A 13,657-nucleotide genomic window follows, 5' to 3' on the forward strand; every position below is an offset into this window, starting at 1 on the left:
GATGAGGTGATTAAAGCCTGTAAACACATCCACAGTCACACCTGTGGGATTTTATGTTCACTCCTATCTAAAATGACTTCTTTTCTCCCTCTTTTTTCCTGATTGAGACACGTCCCTTGTCACTCATGAACGCATGTGGACAAACTTCTCACACATGGCTCCTTTCTCTCCTTTTGTCCCGCTCCCTGCCCTGGGCATTCTTTTCATTGGTTACCAGTTGTCATGGTTTCAGGGAGCCCCTGCAGGCTAAAAAACCAGAGGGATTAAAGGCAGCCATTTTGGGGACAGCTGGACCAGGTTGGTCCCTGTTGCCCCCTGTCCCGCTCCCAGTCACTCTGGGGGGACGAGGGCTGGCATTGTGTGAGGATTAGAGCTTCCTGTGTGTCAGCTCATTACATGGGGGAGTGTAGGGTGATGGGGTGAGCAGAAAGAGTGAGGGAGCGAAATGAAAGAGAAAATTAAAAAAAAAAAAAAGACTAAGTATGAAAGAGAGTATGACACAGAGGGGGGAGCAAAAGGTGGTGGTAGTGGTGGTGGGGAGGATACAGGGAGGGGGCAGCCTCTACAGCTGCACCCTCAATCACACTCATACAGGCTCCGATTATCCTTTTCACACACACGCACACACATGCACAGTGCTGGGGAACTGAAACATATTAAAAGACACTGAGAGCAAAAAAGAAAAGGAGGAGAAAAAAAAAAAAGCAGAATTAGGAGACAGCTAGCCCAGAGCCTCAGACAAAAGGACCCACCCCCCAATCCAGACACATAGAGAACTGGAACAAACAAGAGAAAACTGACCAGCAGTGTGCACACAGAATCAGAGTCATGCAAGCAGAATACTTAAACAGATAAATGACTTCACAGAGACACAGGATTAAACTGAACCCAGACAAAAATACCAAAAAAAAAACCCCAAGAGAAACCCCACCACCAGACGAGCAACAAACAGGTCTCCTCTTCGCATTGCCTTTGTTTTATTTATCTTTTATACATGGCATGGGAACATATTTTGCCTTTGCTACAAAAAGAAAAAAAAAAAAAAGGGTTTACAAAGGGTGGAGCCAAGCATACAAATGCTAAACTGAGCTAAGCAGGAATGCAGTGAGTGCAGACGGTGCAGGAGCAGAACACTCAAGTGCTTTGAGACAGTAGGGAGGATGGAGGCGGTTATAACGGACGGGGGGGGGGGTCATCCTTGTTGCATTTTCCACAATGTAGATAACAGCAATAATCGATACAGCAATGCAAACAAGGCCATGTGCGGCTGGGAAAAGTCTACAGCTTTAAGTTACAGGACTCGCACAGGTATAATTATCAACAGCATCACGGATACAGTCATCACAGCATGTGTTCGTTTCAGCAGGTGTTTCGGCAGCACGGGACACAGTGCAGCTCACAGTGCAACTCGGCACATGCATTCAGCAGCATTGCATTAAAAAAAAACAAAACTTAAAAAGTAGAAGAATTGGGAAACAATAAGAAATCTTAAAATGTAATCCTAGCTCATATTTACAAACTCTGGCCACTACTAATCTGACCTGTTTTGGTATGGAGTTCAGTTTGTAAAAATTCTGGACTCTTTTTTCTTTAAAAAAAAAAAAAACCAACTATCATACAGTATGTGCGGAACAAGCACAACAACAGAAAGAACAATTCAGCTCATGGTAATGCTGAGAAGTGTAAAATAAGGCCTCACTGTGGTCTCAGAAATAGAAAAATACATAGGTAAACACTACATTCACAAAATCACTGGAATCATACTACAGTATAAACTACAGCAGACCTACCTGCCTAACAAAAAGGTAAATGTGAATTAAAATTATTACTCTAGGAATCAAATTTTATTCTATTAAAAAAAAAAAAAAAAAATACATTCCCTTGTCAGGACCCTTTAAAAACTGACATTCAACAATACTAACTTTCTACGCAGTGGTGTCCATAGCTTCATCAGCCACGTCACAGCCAACGCTGTTCAGCAGGGGATCTGTGCCATCGCCTTTCTCAGGGGATTTAACCAATCCCTGGTTTTCATCCTGCTGTCCGGGGTTTTTACTGGACGAATGGGAAGTCCGATCCTCCGCAAAGTCATTGTCATTGGTTTGAGCCTTGGAGGGGGTACTGGTCAACACTCCAGGATGGGTTTTCATATGGCCCTGCCGATGGGACACAAAGATATTTATTTACAAACTCTCACAAAAAAAACAAACAAAAAAAAAGTGACAAAAAAGAGGGACATTAAAAATCTTTACATCAAGCTTTCTAGAATAGCTTATTTTACCTTAAGTCCACTCCGGCTGGCATAAGCCTTCCCACAGTGGGAGCAGCTGTAGGGTTTGTCTGGCCGATGAGGCTGGGTGTGCGGTGCTGGTGCTCCTGTTGCAACGGAGGGCTCAGCATCCGCTGAAGGCTTTTCTGGCACGCCGTAGCCCTCCCCCACTGGAGCGTCCTTCTCCAGCTCTGTGTCCAACACAGACTCTCTGGGAGTTTTGCTTTTCCCTTTACCATGAGCAGCATCTCTTTCCTGTGACTCATGTGGTGCACCACCACAGGCCTCTTCTGCTTCCGGGATAGCTCTGGGGCTGGCAGGGAGGGGGAGTGGAGGTACAGGATTTGCAGCTGGGTTAGAATCAGGATTAGTGGTGGGTTTATCCATGGAGGATTCTTCATCATTTTTAACACCTCTGTGTGGCACATCATTTCCTACAGGCTTTGAAACACAGAGAGAAAGAGGGATGTCTTCACCCTCTGAATCTCCATTTGCTAAAGCTGAGGGTGCTTTGAAAGGGCTGGTGCTGCCCCGGTCAGTGTGGGTCTCCTCCTCAGAGGACAGGGAGCCATTCATGGGGCTACCGTCAACTGGGGCACTGTCCTCTGCTCCTGCTGGAGGGGGGTTGCGGGTCAGGGGTGGACTAACACTGGGTGTTGAGCACTCAAATTCCTCAGTCTTCACAGATGTGGCATCATTAGCTGTGGATTGCTTGAAAGTGGACACTGAGCTGAGAGCGTTAATTGGAGACTTGGTGCCTGTTGTTAAGGCCAGTGGAAGGAGTTGTTGTGCTTTAGATGGGGAGCTAATGGAGTCGTTCTCACCATCATTGAAGACAGCGCTTTCCGTTTCTGCGGCATCTTCAGGGGGCACGTCTTCATCAGGCGGTATCTGCCCTCCGAGGTGCAAGCGGATGTGGTGCTGAAGAACCAAGGCATTAGTGAACTTGCGTGGGCACAGTGGGCAGGAGTTCAGAGCGCGGGTGTTTGGTGGCCTTGCCCTGTGAGTGGCCAGATGGGCCCTAAGGCTGCCCTTTGTTGAGAAGGAGCGACCACAAAGCTTACAAGGGAACGGGCGCTCTCCCAGATGTGTGGCCTGGTGCAAACGAAGAGCTCTAGGGCAGCTGAGGACACGCAAACACACTCCACACTGATTAGCAGCCTGGACAGCAGGCAGAGAAGCAGGATTAGTGGTAGCGCCTGAACACGAGACTCCCTGGCTGGTCTCTGATCCTGCAACATTAGCACTTGGGCTTAGTCCAAGAGCAGCCAACATTTCCCTGCGATAGGCACTGGAGGTGGTGGTTAGGTCATGGCCATGTGTGTCTCCATTCGCCTCCGTAGTAATTTGTGAGGAGGTGGAGGGAGAAGAGGCAGAAGAAGAGGAGGAGCTTGCTTGAGGCTGCTTTTCAAGCTTCTGTACCAGCCGCTGCAACTTGGATGTGTCAGAGGTCTGGGCAGAGGTAGTGGGAGAGGATGAGGAGGGAGAGGAGGCAGATGGTTTGGGGAAAGGTGGGAAAGGGAAGGGTAGCTGATGAGTCGAAGTGAGGTGGGAGGTGGATGGGTGTCCGGGTGGCCGCAGAAGTGCAAGGTGGTGAGGGGAGGTACCTCCAGGGAAAAGAATCTTAGGCAAATGGGCCAATTGGGAGTATGGTGAGGCTGAATGGAGGCTGGAGTGAGGAGGAGTGTTTTCGTCAAAGCGCTGCTGCTTTGCTCCTTTAAACTGGCTGCCCATGGAGGACGAAGAAGACGAAGAGGAAGACGGCAGCACGGTGCTTGATGCACTTGCAGCAGCTGCAGCCGAGGCCCTGTTCAGCTGTAGCAGTGAATGGGCTGTGGACAACAGAGCCATGTCCACCGAGGGGGGCAGAGGTAGAGAGGAAGGTGAGGCCCGAGCAGAGCCACCAGACAGGAATCCTAAAGCCATGCTCTCTGTCATGCCGGGAACGCTTCCTTTCACGCCATTAAATGTTTCATCGTCATCAGCTCGCCGTTTGCGCCTCCTCTGGATGCCCCCCGTGGCAGATCCACTATGCGTTTGCTCTGACAGCGCTGGGGGCAGCAGGGAGAGCGACAGCTCTGGGTTCTGCTCTCTGTGTCGTAGGAAATGAGCTTTGAGGTTCCCCCTGGTTGTGAAACGGCTCAAGCAGACTGGACACTGATAGGGCCTTTCACCTGTATGCGACCTCAGGTGGATCTGCAGGGACGAATCGCTGCTCAGCACTTTTCCACAAAAACGGCAGATGTGCTGAGGGCGTCCTGATGAGGAGGCAGAGGTAAGAGAGGAGCTGGACTGGAGGTCCTGGGAATGGCTGGTGGGAGGAAGGGAAGGAGTCGGGAAACTAATGCCATTGCTGTGAGCAAATGAAGAGGTGTTAGATGATTTCTCATGGAGGTAGCGTGGTGGCAGGCCCAGTGACAGGGACAAGGGGTGTAGGGAGGCAACAGAGGAGCTGATAGTGGATGAAATAGATGAAGAAGAAGAAGAAGAAGAAGATGATAATGAGGATGAGGTAGAGGAAGATGTAGCTCTGCTGCTGTTACTGTGTGAAGTGCCTGATTTAGAGATGGACGGTTGGGGGAAGAGAGAAGAAGGAAGGCCAGTCAAAAGAGATGAGGCTGTGGTGACTGGAGTGGCAGTAGAAGGATGTGATGGTGAGGAAGATGCTGCTCCGTTAGGTTTCTGGTTGCTTTCCGCTCCACTTGCCTGTGCATTGTTGTCTTGGCCAAAGACAGCTCCTCCGAGCCTTAGAACGTGCCTGCAGATCTCTTCTGTTATCTGCATCTGGTGGATTTGCCGCTGCTGTAAAACCCTCAGCTCCTCTAAAAGTACCGCCAGTGTGGGTGGGACCTGGATCTGTCCCTGCTCGCCTGGTGAGCTGGTGGCCTGCTGCTGACTTGGACTGGAGCTTTCGGGGTGAGGTGGCACACTCTGAGAAGAGGAGGAAGAAGAGGAGGTGGAGGTAGTGGTGGTAGCTGAACTTCCTGTTGGTGGGGAGGTCATGCTGGAGTGAGAGTTCCCTTGGTGGGGCAGGCTGTGAGAACCAGAGGTCTGACCCAGGGGAGGAGGCGAGTGAGTCTGGGAAGACAGCGATGGGTGTGGGAAGTCCGGGGAGAGGGAGGAGTGGGTGTTGGGAAGGGATGTTGTGAAGGGGGCAATGTGGCTAGGCCAGTGGGGAGGAGGCGAGCTCTCGCTGGGTAAGGAGGGCGCGTGGAGCCCTCCAGGGGATGGGCGAGGGGCCAGAGGCGGCTGGCAGTCTTGGAGAGATGTGGGGGATGAGGAGGAGGATCCTGATGAGGTCACTTCTGAGCCCAGAGATGTGGATGGTGACTTTAAGCCCAGATGGTCATCTGAGGATTTAGAGAAAAGGAAGAATGATGAGGGCTTTTTAAAACTTGAAAACCTGCGTGTTTATTTGCTCAAGCTCCGATATCAACTCAAATATCCAGCATTGTAAATTCATTTCAACTGTGTTTGTTACATTGCTTTCAGTTATTGTTTATGGATTTAGTTTAAAAAAAAATTTGTGTGCATACCAAAAGATACACTTACAACATCAAAAGAAATTCCAGCTAGGAAGTGGCCTTGAACATGCAAATAAACAAGAAACTCCGCTGTCCACGAGTCTTTGTGATATCTTGTCTCAATCTGTGCTCTCCGGAGCAAAACTCCTCAAACATCTTGTGCACACAAAAAAGCTCACAGACCACCTTGCTGCTATGGCAACACATTTTAGAGGACAATGGGCATCACCAAGACAACCCATAGCCCCTCTTAACCCACTCCCTCCCTACAGCGGTTACGTCTTTCATCTCCCTATTCACCCTCCCCCCCCCCCCCCTTACGTCACAGTGGAGGTCAAGGGTCAGGCCAAGCTAAGGGTTCTGGGCACTGTCCACACACTCTGATTGGTCAACTAATCTGACCTCTGGCACTCAGGGGTCAAATTCTTTCAGAAATCTTGAGCGGGGAGTGAGAAAGAGTAAAAAAGAAAAAGAAGGGGGAGGGTAACAACAATGGAGAGACAAACCAACTACTCCCTCCTGGAGAGACAGTGATGGAATGAAAGACTGTACCTCAAGCGAAACTCCTTCCCTATAAACCTGCAAGCAAACCATAAATAAGTCTCAAACTAAACTTCCACTTTTATGCGTGAGAGTTTACCTGGAGGGGCTGGTGCACGCATTAGAAGCTGCATCCCCACTGCTAATGCCACAAAACCCAACCCTTCATATTCTCTGAAATGTTTTTTCAAACCCCCCCAACTGTGTAGGAGTATACAGTCAATAGGGCTAAAGGGTGAGAAAGAGGGAGAAAAGAAAGGGGAGGGAAGCATTGAGAAGGTGGAAAAATGAGGGGGAGAGGGGCACATAAGGAAGAAAAGCATGGATGAAGAGCAAAGGAAGATCAGAATAGAAGGGTGGAAGATTAATCTTTATCAAAAACACACTGCCTTCCCTCCCTCCCCCTCTCCCCTTCCCCATGCACCTTATTGTGAAGAAATAAGAGTGCTCTATACTAATCAAAGCCCTCCAGCAGTCAGCGCTGAGCAGCCTGTTGGTCTCCGAGAGGATGAACAGCACATGAAAATGGCCACAGATGTATGTTAGTTAATCCTACTCACAAGGACAAGTTTATTGGCCCCGACCAAAGTGCCCAAGGCCTCCATTTAGTGGGGCCCATTGCGCTAAACGATTAAACAGAGGGGGTTTCTTTAGCTGACCAACTGTGATGTGGCACTTTTTTTAGTCAGTTAAATCAGGTGCATTTGTTGGAATAAGGCCATGCAAACATATACTTAAAAAAAAGTTTCAGAAAAAGAATCAAAGAAAAGCCACTCGTGTTAAGGCATAATTGCATAAATCATAACTTATTTCGGTAGATGTATTAAAAAGATTTAGATCCTCAAAGTGAATTTTACATGCAGCCTGTAGCCCACGCGTAATGTGTTAAAAATCCTACGCAGCTTCGATCTAAAGAAACCCAAACATTCAAAATAAAAAGCGCACGAAAGCTCGTAAACATGTTTTCTCACCGTGCGACTGCAGCCTCGGGCCCCCTGGATCCGCGTTAACGAGATGCTGGGGTCGCTTCTGTTTCCGGCGTGACATGATTCACGGCGAGTCACAGGGAGAGGGGGGCATCAGTTGGTTCAATGGCACTAGGCACGTTTTTGCGCACTTGGACGAGCTTCCGAAAGCATCTAAATTTAAGATGTCTTGCAAGTCCTGCCCTTGGCTTAAAAAGAAGGAGAAGAAGGAAGAAAGGGGAGTTTTGAAAGAGCGGTCTTTCATGGAAGAAAGTTAAAAAGAAAAAGTGATGTTTGGAAATCCGCCGGGCTGCACCGTGTCACATGAAGCCTGCCGTGTGTGTGGCTGTTTTCTAAAGTCTCTTCTACCCCCCAAAAAAACTTGTCCAATTTGCGCCCCTCCTCTCCCACTGCTGCCCCACTGCATGCACATACAGAGAGCCCCCGCACACACACCATATACACACACACACACACAGAACCACTCCTTGTTCTATGATATTTGCATTTGAATGGCGTGCAACACACAGCCTCCCCGGTTCTCTTTTTCTCTTTCTCCCTCCAGCTTTATTTTTCTTAACACTCTCACGCTGCAGCCATAAACTTTCAATAAAACCTGACAATGGCGTCAAAGCCCGTTGGGTGTCTAAAAAACAACTTAAAACGGGCGTAAGATGTGGCCTTTCTTGTTCAAGATAAATGTTTTAATCATTGCAGAAAGACAGCGAGGGGGAGTCTAATAATGATGGGTCTAATTAAGATGCGGCAACACGCGTAAAACCAATCTAACAGGTAACTTATCAATCAGGTGCCATGTTTAGGACCTCCCATACGCTCTGCACCTATACTTTGATCCTCAGCCAAATAATGAAGTCTAGCTGGCAGGTGGTTTCCATCAGCGTGAGTCAAAAATCTGCCTTCCCAGCATTGTGCTGAGAAGTGCAGATAGGCGAGCTCTACCCTTTGATTTCCTCAGGGCCAATTATCAACAACAGTGCACTGAGCGGCTGCTGTTTGCAAGTGGGGCCACACATCTATTCCACATGCATGCATGTAATTCGTGTGTGTTATCACCGAGCGCATAATACCCACCCCCAGCAGCAGCACCACCACCCCTCCCAAAATAAAAAAAAAGCATCTTACACTGGAGCTCTATTTAAAAGGCAGAGAATAGATGGGAATCTTTGACAATGGCGTGCTGGACACAGTTGAGTGAGCATCTCCCCTCTCTCACTATGAACCCCCGGACCCGCTGCTGCACAACACAATGCCCCTCTTTCACCCCCTGCCTTTACTCCTGTACCACGTGGAGAAATGGATAAAAGCAGGAGAGGAAAAAGAGTGGTGGCGGAGGAGGAAGGGGGCCATATTTAAGTAGGTGTCTCACAGAAAGCATATAGACTGTCCACTCAGAGGCAGTGTAGGGGAAAAAAATGGGCATTATTTGATTCTGAGGAAATACCTGCCATTCAGAGTTTTACGGTTCAAGCTCATATTGATGGACTTTAGTCAAACTTTTTAACGTCACTTTAAAATACAGCCCTGTTTCTAAAACGTTAGGACACTGAAGTCTAAGCAAAACCAGATGAGCTGCAAATAATAATAATTATAGTTATTATTATTATGGACTAATTTTGTTGCGCTTTTTATTGCATAAAGCTCTAAGCATTTTCAGACCTCTGCTGATTTAACACCTGCAGAATGAGGTTTGACATAAATAAGCAAGGCCTTTCCTGAAAAGCATCCTAACAACAATCATTATATTTTACCATTAAAAATATGATTTTTCCTCATACTGGTGGATAAACCATTACAGAAACATAAAAAATATTTGGGTAATTGCCAATGCTGTTAATTTAGGGCAGCTGTGCCATAAATCTTACACTGGGTGGTGGTCTAAAAATTTGTTGAGCACTATGCTAAATTGTCATTTATAATTTAGTATTAACAGTACCTTCACTGATATCCAAATCACATCACAGCTATCGGTGAAGGCAGTCACCACAGGAGGTAGCGCAGCATGTTTGATTTGGCAGATCTTTTACACTGGATGCAACCCCAAAGGAATTTGGGTTTTCTCCTAAGACAGAATCCAGAATCTTTTACTTCTTAGGCAAATGTGTAAAGCACTACACTATGGTACCACTAAAATATAATACTATTATTTTCATCAATGAAATCCATATCAGCTGTTTATTTTAACAGCTACCATACAGCTGGACTGAAGTGTCAACATTAATAGCTTGACCTCAAATTTGTGGGTCAGTTCTAAAATTCTGCAATTGAACGTTTGAGATTTTGCCACTGTGATTGGTGGAGAGTGAGCCGAATCAGCCAATCAGATTGCAGCTCTGATGTAGCCTCAGTTTCTCTCACTGGGTGAAGAAGTAGTGGTAGGTTTTGTTCTTTCAAATCAACTGTTTTTTAACCAAATGTGACAGAGTCATGTCAAGGCGTCTGTGAATTCATGTCAGAGGTGTATATTTTTAATAATCTGTTGAAGGAAAAAGAGCTGACTCAGCAGTTTAACTAGCTTATCAATGTGAAGTGCTGAGAACCGGATGCTTTCTCTCGCTAACCTGCTAGTGCTAGCATAATGGCGTGAATGTAGCTCAGTTTCAGGTGTCAGAGCATCTACATTTATACGACAAAATTGTGGTATTAAACTGATATTTTTTTTATTCTTAAATATATTAGAAGCCTTTAGAAATGAAAGAGCAAATCTCAAAATGTTTCAGTCCTTAGAGGCAGCTTTTTAAAAATGATATTTGACCCAATTTCAATACGTTTATCTTATCTTAGCCCCTGTACAGTTACTGTAGCTTTCAATAGACATACATCTACAAAAAAACCTAATAAAAATAATCTGTGGGATTATGTGAACATAGATCATTAAAAGGTTTCAATAAATAAAAAAGCTGCTATGAAGTACCAAAATTTAGTAGTTGAAGTCCAGCTGCAACTCTGTTTTATTAAAAATGATTAAAAACAAGGGAGAGTCCACTTCAATCTCAAAATAAGAAGGTTTCAGACTAAGTTAAAATGTAGACTGTGTCTCTGAAATCATGTCTGATTGTACAGATAGAAAGAGAAAAGAGAAAAATTTTAAGAGTAATAATCAATAAAGATTTGCTGAAAATTAGCCAATGTAAATCAGGCATTGCTTTTGAAGTGTGTGTGTGTGTGGGGGGGGGGTGTTGTGGCTTTTAAACAATTCTGTTGAACCACAAAGTCTGATTTTCAGTACATTTTTATTTATTATTACTTTTATAAGTTTCAAGTTATTTCACTGACCATTGTGCATTTTTCTTTCTTTAACAGAAGGGTACCAACTATTTTGTCCATGTCTGTATTATAATATTTAAAAGAAACACCAAACCACACCTTCATCACACTGGGCCTGCTGTTACTAACCTGAAACTCGTTGGTTAGTCTTTCAAAATCTGAATGTACAGAATGTTTTTGCTTGATAGCATTTTCTGTGACTCTGTCTTTTTCGTAGCCATGGCCATGTCTGTCTGCGACGACACCCTCCTGTGTAACTTCCCAAAGTGCCGCACAAAGCTGAGCGGCTTTGCCTGGGTCACAGCTTGCTCGCACATTTTCTGCGATCAGCACGGATCCGGCGAGTTCAGCCGTTCCCCCGCCATCTGCCCGGCCTGCTCGTCCGCGCTGTCTGGAAAGTTGGACATTGTGAGGACGGAGCTATCGCCTTCTGAGGAGTACAAAGCCATGGTGCTAGCAGGTCTGCGACCAGACGTCGTTCTGGACATCAGTACCCGCGCTCTGGCCTTCTGGAGCTATCAGGTCAAGTATCTCCATGTGAATAGTCAATATAAAATCACCTACTTTTTGATACCAGTATCATTTTCTAGCTGCGATTCCTCCTGTGTGAAAATCATTTTCTAATATAGTTTTTTTTTTTAACCCTTGCTAAATGTTAAACTTGAGATTCTGTTTTTTCAAAAAAACTATGAAAATGCAGAGTGGGTATAAAAAAAAATCAGCTGATCACGGTCAGGTGGGAGAGATACTTTTTTCTTCCATTGCTGTGTACTTTTTTGTACATGTCAGCCCTGCTCTGTTTATGTGACTCAGATGTGTTCTAGTTTGTCAGTCTTTGTGTGCGCAGGTCCATCAGGAGCGTATGTATCAAGAGTACAGCCTGTCACGGGCCGACACGCAGCTGAAGCAGATGGAGAAGATGCTGACTCAGCAGAACCAGAGCAGAGAACTGGAGCTCACTGCCATGAAGGGGGAAATTGCCTCCCTGAAGAAAGTAACTGGCAACTCTTAAAGTGCTGATTCATCACTTTCTGTTACAAATCAGACACTAATAAACTTACTGAGCATGGTTGAAATGTGGCAGCAGTAATCTGGTTTTAAATAGCTTCTAGGGCTAAGATGTGAATCTTAACTTTGAATTGTGAAGCGATGCACTAAGACACCACTAACACACTTCTCTAAATCCTGATGGCCAGGTGACAGAGGAGTACAAGAGGAAGTACAGTGAGGTGTCTGAGAGGCTGATGGAGAGAAACAGGCAGTACAAGAAACTGCAGGGGCTGTACGACTCTCTGAGGCTGCGTAACATGGTGGTGGGCGAGGGAGAAAGACGTACATCACAACAACCGCGACATCAAGACAACAACGCTGGTAATAAGCGCACATTGTTCTTCATTTGACGTAGACGTAGGCTTGGCAACTAGGTTGTGAAATTCGGCAACAAAGTGACTGAGGTTTTTGACTTTCAAAGGTTAAATAATATTCTTTTCACATGTGAACAGCAGCATTGATACTGAAATATCTGGCAACAGGTTAAATATTAAATTCATCATTAGTAACTGTTATTAGGTAAGTAGTTGGTAAGTTTCTGTTCTTTGTTGAGTACAAAAGAAATCCAACAGTCTGAACATGTCTGTATGGCCTTATTACCTCCATTAAAGTAAAGCAGTTTGGCAGAAAAATGAGTAAATTTATAGTAAAATATCACTCCAGTTTAGAAAATAAAAGAAAGATAAATAAGAAGTGCGCTTTCATAAAATCAGTTTTCACATTTTGCTCTTATTGATGAATGTAAAGGAGAAGGAAGCAGGGGGAAAATAATGCTAAACGGCATGAAGGAAGACACGGCTTTTATCAAAAAGACTTAGTCATCAGGAAAGAACAGCAAGAGCAGTGAGCTGAGTGTCTGTGTAAGGGAACTTTAGCAAGAATAACAATAAAGGACATCCATCAATCTCCTGTGTGTATCACCCAGGGGTATCTCGGCAGGCAACTCCCCAGAAGAGCTCTGTATTCCTCTCCTTCGGCCCCGCAGGGGACAGTCGCTTCTTCTCCGGCCTGGAGGCTGACGGAGCAGAACCCTTCTTCTAGTTCAGCTCCCCTGCCAGGGATGCGTGCCGGCCCTTCATTAGTGAACACTGAGCGGTTTCATCCTCTGCTGTTCTGTTTTACTCTGTTCTGTTGTACATGTTTTCCCTGAGTGCAGGGCAAGTGTTTGTTGTCATTGTTTTTATTGTTCCTGGCTTATTGTTGGCCTATTTTCACAGAGTCTTACAGCTAACCCCGACCTGTTTAACAAAAAGCTTTCAGTTGGGATAATTTCCTCATTTCTGTATTTTAATCCAGGATTAAAGTGATGAAACATTTTTTTAAAAAGTCACAAGGGGATGACTGTAAAGCATAAAAAAATACAACAGATGGAAAAAAAAAACTACAAATGGATGCTACTGAAACGAGTTTCATCCAGTTTACATGCTGATAATTTTCGTTGTTGTCCATTTAGGCTACAGAAACACTAGAGTCAGGTGGTCTGTCAGAGATGAGAAAAAGAGGCTCGAAGCTCCAGAGTCCCAAAAAAATGGTAGATTTGCTATAAATGCAGCTTAACCATTGAAATGTAATTATTAATTTACATGATGCTGCAGAGTAACAGCTCCTGGAGTCTTTCCTGGAGGTGAAAGCTGTTTCTAGAAGGACTTTGGAGCTCACTCAGTTTGAACCAAAGAAATGACAACACCCCACATGAGTCAGTAGTTTGCATAACCACATTTAACAGCAGTAACTTGAAGTAATGGTTGTATGACTTTATCAGTCTCACATTTCTTCTTTACAATGTTGCTTCAGTTCATTGAGGTTTGTTGGCATGCATTTACACACACATTTCAGTCAGGCTGAGGTCTGGACTTTATGCCATTGCAGCACTTGTTCTTCCGTTCTGTTGTAGATTTGCTGATGTGCTTGAGATTGTGACTAGGGTTATTTGGCATTAACTGCCAAATAAGGGACGATTCCATATTTTATGGGATGGGTGGCAACCCTAATTGTGACCAAATTTGGACCTCACATCACCAGAC

General features: G+C 45.3%; 2 protein-coding genes across 3 annotated transcripts; one reads left to right on the plus strand and one right to left on the minus strand.

Moving 5' to 3' along the window:
* Window positions 1-1,049: 1,049 nt before the first annotated feature.
* On the minus strand, window positions 1,050-7,545 carry si:ch211-212k18.5 (sal-like protein 4). Its single transcript, XM_030753847.1, has 3 exons — window positions 7,305-7,545; window positions 2,282-5,619; window positions 1,050-2,156 (listed from the first exon to the last, which is right to left on the minus strand). The coding sequence occupies exons 1-3, from the start codon at window positions 7,378-7,380 to the stop codon at window positions 1,926-1,928; spliced, it is 3,645 nt and encodes a 1,214-aa protein (XP_030609707.1). The 5' UTR covers window positions 7,381-7,545; the 3' UTR covers window positions 1,050-1,925.
* Window positions 7,546-9,644: 2,099 nt separating this feature from the next.
* Window positions 9,645-12,978, plus strand: ccnb1ip1 (cyclin B1 interacting protein 1). 2 transcript variants are annotated; one of them, XM_030753406.1, is made up of 5 exons: window positions 9,645-9,691; window positions 10,801-11,105; window positions 11,431-11,577; window positions 11,780-11,954; window positions 12,559-12,977. In XM_030753406.1, the coding sequence occupies exons 2-5, from the start codon at window positions 10,803-10,805 to the stop codon at window positions 12,672-12,674; spliced, it is 741 nt and encodes a 246-aa protein (XP_030609266.1). In that variant the 5' UTR covers window positions 9,645-9,691; window positions 10,801-10,802; the 3' UTR covers window positions 12,675-12,977. The 2 variants fall into 2 exon arrangements, with proteins under 2 accessions (XP_030609266.1, XP_030609267.1); XM_030753407.1 differs by having other exon boundaries at window positions 9,683-9,774; window positions 12,559-12,978.
* The last annotated feature ends 679 nt before the right edge of the window (window positions 12,979-13,657 follow it).

The sequence above is a fragment of the Archocentrus centrarchus genome, chromosome 18 (assembly GCF_007364275.1).
Source record: "Archocentrus centrarchus isolate MPI-CPG fArcCen1 chromosome 18, fArcCen1, whole genome shotgun sequence".
NCBI classification, from domain to species: Eukaryota; Metazoa; Chordata; class Actinopteri; order Cichliformes; family Cichlidae; genus Archocentrus; species Archocentrus centrarchus.